Genomic DNA, 15,970 nt, shown 5'->3' on the forward strand with positions numbered 1-15,970 from the left:
CGCAGGGAACATTTTGTTGCGGCCCCTTTAATTTAAAGCACTGGTCCACTCTCCTGCCACTCCCCCCACCCCCACTATGTGCACATCAGACACCGAGCTGGGAAAAGAAAATGGCGGCCGGACTGGAGCATTGCGACTCCCCAGGAAAACAGACCCATGGGTGTGAAAACAGGCTCTTTTCTGGCCAGGCCTCGTGTGCATAGCCTTCCTAGCCCAAGTTTACCTTCCCCTCAAACCAAAAATCCTGCACTATGTGACTTAAAATCAGTAAAAACCAGGAGTAAGACACCAGGCAGGTAAAGGTCATACAAAGTTCGCGCCACTCAAGGGCCATCTCACCCCCTCCCCTTCCCCCTCAGCCTATCACTAGGCAGACTGAATCTGTCAAGCCTATCACAACTAGGCGCGGGAAAGCTCTTGCTCTCTCTATAAAACAGCTACCCCTCCTGCATGCAGTTGAGGGTTCCCGAACACTTGGAAGGCAGAACACGAGCCAGGTTCTGAGGGCTGATCACCCGAGGACCCCCTCCCGCTCACCAAATCTACCGAATCTTTTGCAGAGAGTAACGAATAACGAATATGCTGTTGTCTCTGTTGTCTCTTGTATGTCTGATAAATGTGAGTATTGCTGTGTAAAGTTAGTTAAAGGTTTGATAAATAATAGTGTTAAGAGTAAGTTAGTTAGAAGTTTGTTAAATAGTATAGTTAGGAGTTTAAATAGATGTTAAACCTCATGAGTGAAATTAATGTAAATATAACTGATAAAAATCCCTGGGCTGTTATTGATAATTACTTAGACTTAGAGAAACCCCAGGGTATTTTCCTCTATTGTATTGCAGTTTGTTTGTTGTTACTGTTAATAATTATCTGGCACCCACGCATGTAAAAAATTGATAAATAAAAAGTTATAGTTAAAAAGCATTTTAATAAAAGTTAAAAATATTCAATACAAGGCTGCCTGTTTCTGCACCTCTCTGGGGCTGGCCACATTCTCGAACCTTCTATTTTACTTTCCACAATGGGCACTGCTGGTTTAGAGTACCAAGTCAACCTGCTTTCCCATTTAATGTTTTGTTTTGGTGTTTAGCGTTTGTTCTCCTTTTATCCGTTGAGAGGACTTTAAATGGGAAGGCTATGACAGAGACAGAAAGCAGCAGTAGTGGTGTCCCCAAGCAGTAGAAGAGAAAATGAAGATGACTGGATCAGAAGCTGTGGGATGTACATGATCCTGGAGAGAGTACCTGTAAACATCATCATTTATAAGAAGTGATAAAACTGATGGCAGCAGCCCCTGTCCACAGCCAGCCCCAGCCATCAAGAACAAGAGCTGCTGGACCTGGTGTGAGCCAGGACTGAGCAGTCCCGACTCTTACTACATTTAAAATGCAGAGCTACAGCAGTCCCAGAGCAAACGCGAGCTGTGACTGCTCCGGGAGCTACCCCCGCTACAGCTTTGCAGAGTGGCCTCCTTATCGACTAATCGTGTAGTCGATACAAATTGTATCGACTGCACGATTTTCCAAATGACCACTCTAACATCCTTAATAAAATGTGTGGACCTCAGGCCCTGAAAAAGACACGAATGAGCATAGGATTGTCCTAAATGTGGGAACAAATGGCATAGCTAAGTTCTTGCTGGAACATGTGGAGAACACACTTAAGGAAATGAAGGCTCAAGTGATCTCTTCAGGGAGATTCTGCCTATTCACAGAAGGAGAACAAAGGTGAGGCAAGATTATAATGAACAAAATCCAAGCAGAGCTGGACCTTGCAAAGGAAATTAAAGCCAATAATAAAAAGTTCTATGCTCATATGAATAAAAAGAAAACCAGAGAAAGTGGTACTACTAACCACTGAGGAGATTAGGTGTTCAGCTGTGCCTAAATAATTTTAAAAAATACTTTGCCTTTGTTTTCCTTATGACTAACAGAAGATCTTGGAGATAGTTGCAGAGCAGCTAATGGGAATGCGGATAGGGACACAAAAATTACCACATCTGAGGTGAAAGTCCAGCTGAAACTACTTAATGGGACTAACTCAGGAGCCCTGGATCATCCCCATCCAAAAATACTAAAGGAATTTGCACATGAAACTCCAATTCAATAGCAAGGATTTTAAATTAATCTATAAATTTAGGCTTATTGGTTAATCAACTAGTCGATTACCCATTTGCATCCCTATACTAGTGACGTTGGCACTAAAAGTTTATATAATTAGTAGATGAGACAATGCTTGGCGGTATTGCTTAAAACGCAGAAAGATCAGAATATCATTCAAGATCATCTGGATGACCTTGTAATCTGGAGCAATAAAAATGGGATGAAATTTAATACAGGCTAAACCTCTCAAATCCAGGACTCTCTGGTCCGTCAACGTCCACGATCTGGCAGGGCCACGGATGATGCTGGACCAAAGAGCACAGGAGGCAGGAGCAATGCAAGGGCTGGGGAGCCCTGGATGGCGCAGGTGGCATCTGGGGAGCCATGCCACCCTGCCTGGGGAATCCCCAGCATTAGCAAACCAAGGTAGTTGGGGAGCCCCATCCCTGGTTGGGGAACCCCTGGCATTAGTGGGACCAAGCAGTGGGTGGGAGCTTCCACCCCAGATGGGGACCCACCAGCTTCAGCTGGGCCAAGTGACCAGGGAGTCCCCAGTTGCAGCAGGGCTGCTGGGTAGTCCCGATCAGAAACCCCAGGAAACCCCTAGTGGCAATGGAGCAGGGTGACTGGGCAGCCTCTGCCGGGGAACCCCCTGGCTGAAGTGGGGCTGGCGGCCGGAATCCTCAGTGGCAGTAGGGTGGCCTTAGCAGCAGTGGCTGGGCAGTCGTGGCTGGGAAACCCAGGACACAATAGGGCTGGCAGCAGCCGGGTGACCCCAGCCGGGAAACCAGGCAACACTCTGCAGCAGCGGGGCTGACAGAGGCCAACAGTCCTGCCAGGAACCCTGGGAAACCCTAGGGCAACAGGGTGGAGAGCCCGTGCCAGAGCTAAACCTCTCAGATCCAGAGCACTGAACTCCCCATGTCCCGCAAACTCCCTGGTTTGGGAAAGCTCAGGTCCTGAGGGTTCCGGACCAGGGAGACCCAATCTGTAGTGTGAAGTACAAAGTCTTGCAGTTAGGGACTAACAAGAATTTTTGCTTTACGTTGGTAACTTAACAGGAAGTGACAGAGGAGAAAGACCTAGGTATATTGATTGATCACAGAATAACTATAAGCTGCTGCCAATGTGATGCAACCGTGAAAAAGGCTAACAGTCCCAGGATGCATCAGGTGAGATATTTCTGACAGAGACAAGAAATGTTAGTATCACTGGTGAAACCTCATTTGGAATACTGTGTGCAATTATGGTCTACCATGTTTAAGAAAAATTAATTCAAACTGGAACAGGTTCAGAGAAGGGCTGGCTGTAAGGATGATCAGAGGAACAGAAAACCTACGTTTGAGATAAGACTCAAAGAACTTGGCTTGTTTAGCCTAACCAAGGAAGGCTAGAGAGAGCTATGACTGCTCTCCATAAATACATCAGAGGGATAAATATCAGGGAAGGAGAAGAGTTAAAGTTAAGTATTAATGTGGACATAAACTGGCCATCGAAAAGTTAAGGCTTGAAATTAAATGAAGATTTCCAACTATCAGAGGAGTAAAGTTCTGGAACAGCCTTCCAAGGGAAACAGTAGGGGAAAAAAATAAAAAATAAAAATCTAACTGGCCTTCAAGACTAAGCTTGATAAGTTTATGGAAAGGGTGGTATGATTAGACTGCCTACAATGGCATAACGCTAATCTGTAACTGCTAGCTACAAATATCTTCAGTGGCCAAAGCTAGGACATTAGGAAAAGAGAGCTCAGAATTACCACACTGAATCTTTCCCAGGGATCCAGTAGAGGACTGTCCATATACTCGGGGGCTAACATTGCTTTATTTGGGGGTCACACTAGACTAGAACCATGACAAAATGCTAAGGGAGCAGTTTAGCAGCCCCTACTGCTATTTCAACCCTTTGCCCCAGGGTGGCTGGGAGCTGCAGGAACAGCCCATGACAATTTCAGCTTTATTTGTAAGCTGTCTAGTAAGCTTATTTTGTGAAGATGTCAAAAATGCATGCAAGAGACTTATCAAACACTAAATATAAAAATGTTTCAGAGGGGCAGCCGTTTTAGTGTAACTTAAAAACAAGTGATCCTGTAGCACCTCAGTCTAACAAAAACATAGTATTATGAGCTCTCGTGGGGAAAAACCCTAATGAAGGGCTGTCATGATCATGGGGGTTAGCCAGCAGCCTGAAGACTAAGGGGTTAACCTTACCTAACCAGGTACCTTCAGCCAATAGGAATGTAGGTAGGAATTTCAAACTAGGACAAAGGAATGTTTGGTTTTCCCTCCTTGGGCCAGAGAGTTCCCTCCAGTTTCTGAGACAGACAGATATGTCTCTCGCTCCAAGGAACAATTCTTCACTTTCTGTAAGTAGGGTAAAGTTTAGATGAATCTGTTAGGTTTTATTGTTTTATGGTTTGAGTATGAAATGTGCTGTCTGTACACTTTTTAAAAAATGGTTGGCTTTTCTTCGTAACTAAATTCTATGCCCATTGAGTTTCTCCATGAGTATATTATTTGTTACTTTTCCATCTAGGCATTATGCTTGCAAAAGGAATAGTGTGATGATAATAAAAGTTCTCTCTTTTCTTTTATTAACCTGGTATTGGTTAATGGTTGTGTCCTGCTTTGTACTTTAGGGCTGAGACTCCCCAAGTGATCTCTCCCCTGATTTTTCACATCAATACTTGGTTGGTGGCAGCAGAAGTTTTATTCCCAAAATCTAGGGTTTTAAGAATGGGGGGGGCAGGAGGGGGAGTTTTATACCAAAGCCTGGTAGATAAGGTTTCGGGGTACTTTCTGGCCCCCACTTATGCATTTATCATACCAGAGTGGGGAAGGAGCCATGACAAGGGCATTTTACCCATGAAAGCTCATGATATTATATATGTGTTAGTCTCTAAGGTGACACTAAATTTTTAGAGAGACAGACAGACAGATCCTGTAACACCTTAAAAACTCTAAGGTGCTACAGGACTAATTTTTTTCAAGTCACAGACTAACACTGCTACGTCTGACACTAAATATAAAGTCATCCATGGGCAATGAACTGAGACCAATATAAGGCAAGAAAGTTTCTAAACAGGGACTTGTGCCACATTAGAACAGACATAATTTTGCCACATCTGCTGGCTGTTTATCCTCCTCATTGCATGAGCTTATCATTTGCTAAATTCTTAGAACTCCAACAAAAGCATTCTGAACAGCAACATAGTGGGTAAAAGGTAGTAGGAAAGCACACAGTTCTGCTAGGCATGTTTTGAAAGAGCTCATATAGCAATGTCTATTATTTAGAATTTTATGAATGGATAACCAACCTTAATTTTCCTCACACAAATTAAAACTTTTCAGAATCATATTTAATTTCTGCACTTCGGTAATTATCAAGAAGCTATAAATACTGTTCATGTTGTAAGACTAACCCACGTAAGAGAGGTTTCTTACATTATATTGCTTAGAAGGAGTGCTTGTCTACCACGTCCATGATATATATTTAAAATACATCAGATAAATCTTATATACAAGACAAGTAGATGTAACATAATTAGATTGTCAGTTCACTTTTCAATAATGAACTGAGACATTTAAACTAATAGCATTGTGTACTAGCCCTACAAAATATAAAACTATTTGTAATGAGTGCAAAACATGTACCTCTTGACACTAAAAACCATTAAAAAAAAGACAAATAAAAACAGGGAAGCAACAATAACTACAAAAGCCTGAGAACACCTAAGATTGTCAGTGAGCATTAAACTTTAGCCCTTATTGAGCATTGGTGACCAAATGTTTAACTCTTAGGAACAGGGCAGAAAACATGTTTTTCAGCTTTCTTCAATAAGCATAAAATTTACTTCAAGTTCAAATTAAAAGTATCTCTATATAGTCTGTATCTGATGAACATGAAGATGTTAACATATTATGACAAGAGTGAGGCAATATTTCTGTTTACACTGAGCTACGTTTGTCCTCATTTTCAAAATTCTTTTGAATTTTATTTCCAAATGAATCCTAACTTGGCCATGTAAGAGAGCATACATTTCCACAATATTATTAAAAGGCAGGAAGTGCTACTGAAAAGTCTTTGCAAAACTGCTGCTAAGCCTTACACTCAGGAGACAAGAGGACTGACTGATGACCTAATGGTTAGAGCTAGCTGGTGTAAAGAGTGTGCATCTATTTCTCTCCATGAAGCCTCTGGAAAGTGGTATGGGTTCAACTAAAATTTTAAAAAACAAGGACCACTTCCATATGTAGCAGGGATGTCCAAACTGACTGGGGCAGAGAGGCGGGGGGGGGGGGGGAGACGGGACAGGAGAACGGGAGAGAAACCCAGCCATTTTGCTTTGTGATGTTGTGATGAAGGAAGTGAGGCTAGGGCTTCTACCCTGTGAGGCATGCCAACTGGGGCTCAGTCCCATGCCAGCTGAAGCTGTAGAACCTCAAGACCTCTTTCCCTACAGGGGGGGAAAAAAAAAAAAAAAAAAAAAACAACCCTCCAGTCCTGGTGCAGGGCTGAAGCCTCATTCCTGCAAGGGTGCCATGGCTCTCCACCTTCTGAATATTACCATATATGGCTCCAAAGGGTTATTAAGCTTGGCCACCTCTGACATAGAGCTTCATTTCACCATACTTCAACTATACAGCCTTCAACAAGCAGTATAAGTTTTAAAGGAACTCCGATTTGTTTAAACAAACATGCTTAATCAGGCAGTAGTGTAGTACAGGCAGTCCCTGACTTACGTCGGATCCGCACTTACGAACGGGGCTTCTCTCACCCCGGAGCTCACGGGCAGCAGGTCGCCACTCGTGTCCTCCAGGGTGAGAAAAGCTTCTCCCGGTCCCCCTGGTCTGCTGGGAGGGTCCAGCAAAGCCGCTGGACCCCCCCCAGCAGACCAGGGACACCCGAGCAAAGCTGCCGCCTGGGCGGCTTTGCTCGTTTGCCCAGGAGCAAAGCTGCCCAGGCAGCGGGACCCCCGCCGCCTGGGCGGCTTTGCTCCTGTCCCCCTGGTCTGCTGGGGGGGTCCAGAAAAGCCGCTGGACCCCCCCAGCAGACCAGGGACACCTGAGCAAAGCCGCCCAGGCAGACCAGGCTTTTGTTGCGGGACGCCTCGAGTAGAGCAGCTGGGGTGCTGCTGGGTTGGTCCTGTGGGAACCTACCGGGCAGCGCCCCAGCTGTTCTGTCCCAGGCTCCAGATTCAGCAGCTGTTGAAACTGATCAGGCTGATTCCAGGAAGCTGGGGGCAGAGCAACTCTGCCTCCGGCTTCCTGTAGTCAGCCCCTGGTCAGTTTCAGTGGCAGCAGCTGAATCTGGAGCCAGTTCTGACTTACATACAAATTCAACTTAAGAACAAACCTATAGTCCCTATCTTGTACGTAACCCGGGGACTGCCTGTATACCAAGGTTTCACGCTGCTCTTTGAATTAATTTGATAGCTATTAAAATAAATAGCTGAAAATACATTTTTTAAAGTTGCTGCTTATTTTTCTAATATTTTAAAACAGATATCCATCGCACAATATAGTGATAGTTGCCATTTCAATGCAGAAAGCTATGTGCATACAGGCAAACAGGCATTTAAGGCTAGAAAAATGAAACCTGATAAATACCCACTGAAGGTAATTTAATATGTGAAGATAAGGATGATCTCCAGTCTTCCTGGCAACCCTTCTCTATTTTATTAGGTCTTACAGACCACAAGTAAGAGGGACCTTAACACTTCAATACTTGGCGGAATTTTCCTTCAATCGGTTACATCAAAAGCCATACCTTGTGCCATCACCTTGTCCCCAACAGGGGCACTCCTGTGGCGGTGCTTGTGCTCTCAAAAAGAGAGCAGAGGTAGCACAAAATAGTTGCCTGATTCTTTGCAGTTATACATGTGGGAGAAGGCCCGGGAGGAAAGAAAACTAAGAGATAGCTGGAGAAGAGAACCATCAGACCTGAAATCTGCCACACAGTTCTCTCAAAAATGCAAAAGTGGTCTGATTTAGTTAGTATTTGGCTGACAGCTTTACTGTGCAGAAAAGTTATATAGACAAGAAAGATGAGATTTTTCAAAGTCAAATAGGCAATTTACTCACTCAATCCTCATTTAAATTAATCAGAGTTGGGTAGCTAACTCCCCAGGACAGCTATGAAAATCTCAATGAAAGACCACAAGACCCTAACTTGAAAGGCATTTTATTGTGGAACCATGCTATTAAAAAGAGCCTGAAAATATTTTGCTGTAATTCTAGCCACTCATCTTTTAGAACTTGTAAAATATCAATGTAAGCAATCAGAGAATGAGGCCTCCAAAACAGAAAAACCACTTACCTGAAAGCTAACTGAATATGTGTAAGCAATTTTGATCTCCCCAGTAGCCTTGTTACTTATACCCATAGGTGGTCCTGTGCAGTCAGGGTTATCTATATGTGTATGTTTAAAGCTATGGGAAGAAAAATATATACAGATATTTATATAACTTATACATTAATCTAATTAGCAATAGCTTTACAAGATCAAAGTTACATATTTTGCAATTTTAAAGACATTCAACTATCAACTTCATATACAAGTCTTTTGAAATAGATTTTAAACCAATTAAAAATAGTTGCAAAAAGTTTAAAGATTACATGCTATCATTTCTTTAATCTTCACCTCTCTATGAAAGAGTAAGGTTTACAAACATATAATAGAAAGAAAAGGTCACTTAGTTATGTTGTACAAAACAGGACAGCCTAACTTTGCTGGAAAAACAGCTAAGTAGCCCAGAACAACAACCACCACCAACTAGTATTTGACCTGCAAGACAGCAAACACCACTATACCGACAGGGAAAAGCAAAGCAACAAAAATACACCAGAGGAAGCAGGAGAAAACACTAAGTTGTGAGAAGGTCACAGAATTGTAATACATGCTGCTTCTTTCTGCTGTTCATGGAAAACAGGAAATTAAAACTAGTGTAGAGGAGGAACCAATGTTTTAGAATATCTAAATACTGAAGATGTCAAAAGTTGTACACTGATTCACCAGTGTTCAGGATGGGGTAATGCAGGACTGGGCAAAATACGACTCGGAGGCCAGATCCTGCAAAGCCACCAGATCCGGCCCTTGGACCACCCTGCCGGGAACCTCGGCACACAGCTGCTGTGGGTTTAAAGCACAGTCCAGCAGCTCTCTGCTCTGGAGGTAGGCTTCATGTGATTTCCCTGCCCCACGACCAATCCTCACCTACTACTAGCCAGAAACCACCAGCCAATAGGAATTCACCCCCAGCCAATCTCTCAGCTCCTAATTGGCTGGAAACAACAAGCCAATAGGAGCAGAGAGATTGGCCTGGGGATGGGAGCTGCGCAAGCCTCTTCCCCCTCCCAGAGCTGAAGAGCCACATGGAGGGAACAGCCTGCAGCTCTAAGTGATCTGGGACTGCAGCACGCAGGGAGCCCAGCCTGACCTGGGGGTGCCTTAGGTAAGTACCCCCCAGCCAAAGCCTGCCCCTAGCACCCCTGCTCCTCCCGCATCCCAACTCCCTCCCCGAAGTCACAATCCAAACCCTCTGCTCTCCCCTGCCCCAGGTCACAATTCCCTCCCAGACCCTGTACCCCTTCCTACACCCCTCCTCCAGGTCAGAATCCTCTCCTGCACCCATACACCATCCCAGACCCTGCACTCCAACCCCGACTCAGGTCACAACCCCCTCTCTCACCCAAACTCCCTCAGACATCACACCATCTCCTGCACCCCAATCCCTTAACCCATGTGCCCTTCTGCACCCAAATTCAATCCTAGACCCCACATCTCCTACACAGAAGAGTGTGGCCCTTGGCCACTTGCCAAAATCTTGAAGTGGCCCCCCCACCAAAAATGATTGCCCATCCCTGGAATAATGTGTTGATGCATACCATAAAATGTAATCTTATTCCGTCCCCCAACTACTGGCAAAAGAAGAATCCCACACTGGGAATATACTTCTATAATACAATGTTTTCAATGTGCTGGAAATAGAAATAGCAGATTATGGTTTCTAGTTAGCAGAATGATCTATTACATTAGAACACGAGGTAGGTCACCTTGGTTACCAGAAAAGTCAATTTGAACTTTATGGCTGTGTCTACACTGGCCACATAACCCGTAATAGCTATGGAAATGAGAGAAGTCAGAATAGGGAAATGCGCGGGGGATTTAAATATGCAAGTAGGAAGAAGAGATCCTCCGGAATAGGGCTTTATTCCGGAGGATTGCGCCAGTCTGGACGCTCTTTTCCGGCTTTTCCCCAAGCCGGAAAAAAGCGGCGGCCATGTTTATTTAAATCCTGTGGGGGATATTTAAATCCCCCGCGCATTTCCCTATTCTGACTTCTCTCATTTCCATAGCTATTACGGGTTATGTGGCCAGTGTGTAGACAGCCTATATGTATGCCCTGCACCTATAAAGAGGCTCACGATGTGAAATAAGTTTCCTGTGGTTGAAAGCCATAGCAGCTCAAGAAGCAAAACTTAAGCTGAATTTTAAACAAGAACTGAAGTACAGCACTTAGTGGTTTTTATACATCTTAAAACATTTATTCAAGTGGTAATTTTAAAGATCCATTTTAAATGCACTCACCTTTTGGGTTCAAGTTTAGCAGCTACTAATCTTGCTCCTACTGCCTCCTTTTCTACAACATGGTAGAATATCTTAATATCTACATGGTTGAATATGTAAAAGGTATCTTCTCCACGAAACTCTGTCTGTGGACCAAATAAACGATTAAAGAAAACAGAGATAAAACTGTTCTACAATTTAAAATCAAAAGTTCAAAACTGAATTTCAGATTAACACGATTAATACACTTATTTTTAAAAGGGATATACTGCCAACATTAAAAGCCTACAAATTCTCTTACAAGGTGTTTGGTGAGTTTTGGAAGTGTACAACCAAGCATTTTTTCATGCTTTCCCTTTTCAACTGAGGTGCTGCAATAAAGCTTAAAGAAATGCATAGAGCACTTCAAGAATGTCTGATCATTCTAAAAAGTACCATTCCCAAATGAATCTTGATGGAAAAAAATGTTGGTCTATTAGAGACTTCCAAGTGGTCCATTCTGTGAATTGATTATATATTTATTTGCTTGTGTGTGTATAAGATTTACAACATAGAACCAAAATATTTTTAAATCAAATGCTTCAAACACTACCTCAAATCAACATTCCCCTCTTAAATTATGGCAGAACCAAATTCTGTGCTTGATTCAACTGTTAAACTGAATGGACTAGATCATTTTCCATTGCTTTCAAAATGTCTTTCAATGGGCTATTTGCTCTCAGAGCTCATATGACTGAATGCAGCCGCATCCAACTTTTAGTTGCGTTTCAGTGAAGGACAAAAAGGGACAATTTTTAGTTGTGAAGCAGTGAGGGACAAAAAGGCATCTTTCAAGAAATGGAAGTCCAATACCAGTGAGAAATAGAAAGGAACATAAACAGTCAAATTAAGTGTAAAACTGTAATAAGCAAAAAAAAAGATTTTGAGGAACAGCTAGCCAAAAACTCAAAAAACAATAGCAAAATCATTTAAGTACATTAGAAGCAGGAAGCCTGCTAAAAGATCAGTGGGTCCTCTAGACAAGAGAGATACAAAAGGAGCAATCAAGGACGATAAAGCCATTGCGGAGAAGCTAAATGATTTCTTTTCATCAGTCTTCATGGCTGAGGATGTTGGGGAGATTCCCAAACCTGCACCGTCCTTTGTAGGAGATAAATCTGAGGAACTGTCCTGGATTGAATGTCATTAGAGGAGGTTTTGGAACAAATAGAAAAACTTAACGTGACAAATTACCGGGACCAGATGGCATTCACCAAGGGTTCTAAAAGAACTCAACTGGGAAATTGCAGAACTGTTAACTGTGGTTTGTAATCTACCCCTTAAATCGGCTTCCGTACCTAATGACTGGAAGATAGCTAACATGACATCAATATTTAAAAAGGGCTCTAGAGGTGATCCCGGTAAGTCTAACGTTGGTACCAGGCAAATTAGTCGAAACAATAGTTAAGAAGAAAATTGTTAGAAACGTAGAAGAACATAATTTGTTGAGCAAAAGTCAACATGGTTTCTGTAAAGGGAAATTATATCTTACTAATCTATTAGAGTTCTTTGAAGGGGTTAACAATCATGTGGACAAGGGGGATCCTGTATGGTATACAGGCAGTCCCCGGGTTACGTACAAGATAGGGACTGTAGGTTTGTTCTTAAGTTGAATCTGTATGTAAGTCGGAACTGGCGTCCAGATTCAGCCGCTGCTGAAACTGACCGCCAGTTCTGACTTACATATAGAATCAACTTAAGAACCCCAAGCGTCCCCAAGTCAGCTGCTGCTGAAACTGTTCAGCAGCTGATTCCAGGAAGCCCGGGGCAGAGCAACTCTGCCTCGGGCTTCCTGTAGTCAGCGCTGGTCAGTTTCAGCAGCGGCTAAATCAGGACGCCTGGGGCAGAGCAGCTGGGGTGCTTCTGGGTTGCTCCAGTAGCGCCGCTCCTTGGCACTACTGGACCAACCCAGCAGCACCCCATCTGCTCTGCCCCAGGCGTCCCGATTCAGCCGCTGCTGAAACTGACCAGCAGCGGCTGAATCAGGACCAGAGCAGCTGGGGTGCTGCTGGGTTGGACCAGTAGCGCCCAGAGCGGCGCTGCAGGACCAACCGGCAGCACCCCAGCTGCTCTGCCACAGGCGTCCGGAGAAAAGCCTAGTCTGCTGGGGGGGGGGCATACTAGCTGCGCTCCCCCCCCACCCCAGCAGACCAGGAAGACACGGGCGGCGGACCGAGACGCACCGCGGTCCCGCCGCCTGGGTCCTCCGCGGCTTTGCTCCCCGTCTCCCTGGTCTGCTGGAGACCAGCAGACCAGGGAGACGGGGAGCAAAGCCTCTGAGGACGCCGGCAGCGGGACAGCCGCGGGGCGTCTGGGCTGTCCCGCTGCCGGCTTCCCCCGCGGCTTTGCAAAGCCTCGGGGAAGCCGGCAGCGGAGCAGTCCAGGTGCGCCTGGGGTGCCCCGCTGCCCAAGCCCCTCCCGGCTTTGCTCTGCGTCTTCCTGGTCTGCAGACCAGGGAGACGCAGAGAAAGCCCCAGAGTACACGGGCGGCAGGACCGCGAGGTCCCGCAGTCCGTGTACTCTGGGGCAGCCCCGTTCGTAACTGCGGATCCGACTTAAGTCAGATCCGCGTAAGTCGGGGACTGCCTGTACTTAGATTTTCAGAAAGCCTTTGATAAAGTTCCTAAACAAAAGCTCTTGTGTAAATTACATGGTCATGGGATAACAGGGAAGGTCCTTCCATGGATTGAGAACTGTTTAAGAGACAGGAAACAAAGGGTAGGAATAAATGGTAAATTTTCAGAATGGAGAGGGGTAACTAGTTGTGTCCCCCAATGGTCAGTCCTAGGACCAATCCTATTCAACTTATTCATAAATGATCTAGAGACAGTGGCAAGCAGTGAGGTAGTAAAGTTTGCAGATGATACTAAACTGTTCAAGATAGTCAAGACAGAAGCAGACTGTGAAGAACTTCAAAAATCTCACAAAACTGAGTGATTGGGCAACAAAATGACAAATGAAGTTTAGTGTGGATAAGTGTAAAGTAATGCACGTTGGAAAAAATAACCCCAACTATACATACAGTATGATGGGGGCTAGTTTGGCTACGACAAATCAGGAAAGAGATCTTGGAATTATCATGGATAGTTCTCTAAAAACATCCACGCGGTGTGCTGTGGCAGTCAAAAAGGCAAATAGAATGTTAGGAATTATTAAGAAACGGATAGAAAATAAGACAATATATTACTGCCCCATATAAAACTATGGTACGCCCACATCTTGAGTACTGTGTACAGATGTGGTCTCCTCACCTCAAAAAAGATATTTTGGCCTTGGAAAGGGTTCAGAAGAGGGCAACTAAAATGATCTGGGGTTTGGAACGGGTCCCATATGAGGAGAGGCTAAAGCGACTGGGACTTTTCAGTTTGGAAAAGAAGAGACTGAGGGGGGATATGATAGAGGTATATAAAATCATGAGTGGTGTGGAGATGGTGAATAAAGAAAAGTTATTAATTAGTTCCCATAATATAAGGACTAGAGGACACCAAATGAAATTAATGGGTAGCAGGTTTAAAACTAATAAAAGAAAGTTGTTCACATAGCTCAGTCAACCTGGGGAACTCCTTGCCAGAGGAGGATGTGAAGCCTAGAACTATAAATAGAGTTTAAAGAGATTCTAGATAAATTCATGGAGGTTAGGTCCATAAAAGGCTATTAGCCAGAGGGTAGGAATAGTGTCCCTGGCCTCTGTTTGTCAGAGGCTGGAGATGGATGGCACGAGACAAATCGCTTGATCATTGTCTTCGGTCCACCCCGTCCGGGGCATCTGGTGCTGGCCACTGTCGGCAGACAGGCTACTGGGCTAGATGGACTTTTGGTCTGACCCAGTATGGCCATTCTTATGTTCAACAAGGTCAAAAACTGAACCCATTAATACCAGATTTTACTGCTGTCCATATTTGTCAATTGCAGTGATTGGCAAGAAGTGGTGTGTTAATACATAAAAATTTAAACAGCTCTATTTCCTCTGTAATACGCATATTTTGAAAACATTTGTGTTTTAATTCTTTGGTCAAGGCATATCATATGTGGCTATTGGAAAAGAATGCAAGTCAGAAAGAGATATTTATATCCTCGTGTAGTTCAGCTCCTCTGTAGACTTCATGACCAGATTTGCATTTTTGGATCTTTACTCTCTAGACAAGAGACTAGAACTCTACTTATCTGTCAAAGATTTTTTGGCTCTTTCAGAGAGCGCACCAAACCAAACTCATTCCGAGACCAATTATCAGCGTCTCAGGCAATTTCTACATCGCCTGGATTTTAAAATCCAGGAATATGGCCATAGAACTACTGACATATTTCCTTTTAAGGGATGTAATGTAAACCCTAATTGATTGGATAGCTGCTCTGGAGTCCTTCAATGTGCAAAGGGCATCACCCATTTTCAGACTATGACGATAACCCCTCTACCACCAAATGTACTTTGAAGGAAGGCTAACCTCTACAGCCACATTGTATTTTGATGGCCACAAGGTGATTTGAGTCCATCATATCTGGTGTAGGCTGGAAACTAATTTAGGCCATTAAGAGACTGTTGGTGAAGGTTTTGTTTTTGTAGTTGTGTCCAAGTTTTAACTGGCCATTAAGGCCTGGTAGTTGGTGAGGTAAACTGTCAGATATCCACCAATTTGTTGGTCTATTTTTGAACTTCTCCATTCAAACTTGCAGGACCACTAAGAACTCTTCTGAAGAAACCTTTAAAACTTTCCAAAAAAAGGGACAGCAGGGTGACTACTTCCTCAGGAGAGGATAATGAGAGTGACAAAGGCCCTTAAAAGACTCCACAGAGGTGAAACATCTTCTTATTTATCCTTGTACTACTGTGAAGGTTTGGGGGGTAGCCTGAGTAACTGAGGCCATAAGGAGAGACACTAAAATGACGACTTTCACCCTTGTAGCCAACTTGACTTTGATGGGACCATGGTCCACATTCTGGTCACATCTGCATGGATAAATATGGTCATAAACAGGGCTCGACAAATCCGTTTATCTACTCGCCCGTGGTGGGTAGATTTCAGCTGGTCGTCTTGTTCACCGGCGGTGCGTGCATGTGCAGTGCAGGTCTGGCGCATGCACGGTGAGGGGCTGGCAAGTGGGTTTTCGCCACGGTCGCTCTGGTTGTAAAGATCAGGAAAATCTGTCTCGTCTGGTGAATACCCCAATATTTCAAGATGAGACTCAATCTTCTTACAAGATTAAAGTAGGTCGTGGAAACGTTCTGCGGAATATGTATGTTGTTGCTCTGAGTCCTTACTACAATTTGA

At 44.1% G+C, this 15,970-nt stretch overlaps 1 protein-coding gene across 1 annotated transcript in view; it reads right to left on the reverse strand.

Annotated features, from left to right (window-relative positions):
• TM9SF2 (transmembrane 9 superfamily member 2) overlaps window positions 1–15,970 on the reverse strand; it is a 59,963-nt gene that overhangs the window by 22,114 nt on the left and 21,879 nt on the right. Inside the window, exons 6-7 of the mRNA XM_075918754.2 lie at window positions 10,686–10,810; window positions 8,415–8,526 (exon numbers count right to left, since the gene is read on the reverse strand). Of these exons, the coding sequence (XP_075774869.1) occupies window positions 8,415–8,526; window positions 10,686–10,810 (237 nt within the window). The remainder of the gene's footprint in view (window positions 1–8,414; window positions 8,527–10,685; window positions 10,811–15,970) is intronic.

The sequence above is a fragment of the Pelodiscus sinensis genome, chromosome 1 (assembly GCF_052426305.1).
Source record: "Pelodiscus sinensis isolate ZL-2025 chromosome 1, ASM5242630v1, whole genome shotgun sequence".
NCBI lineage: Eukaryota > Metazoa > Chordata > Testudines > Trionychidae > Pelodiscus > Pelodiscus sinensis.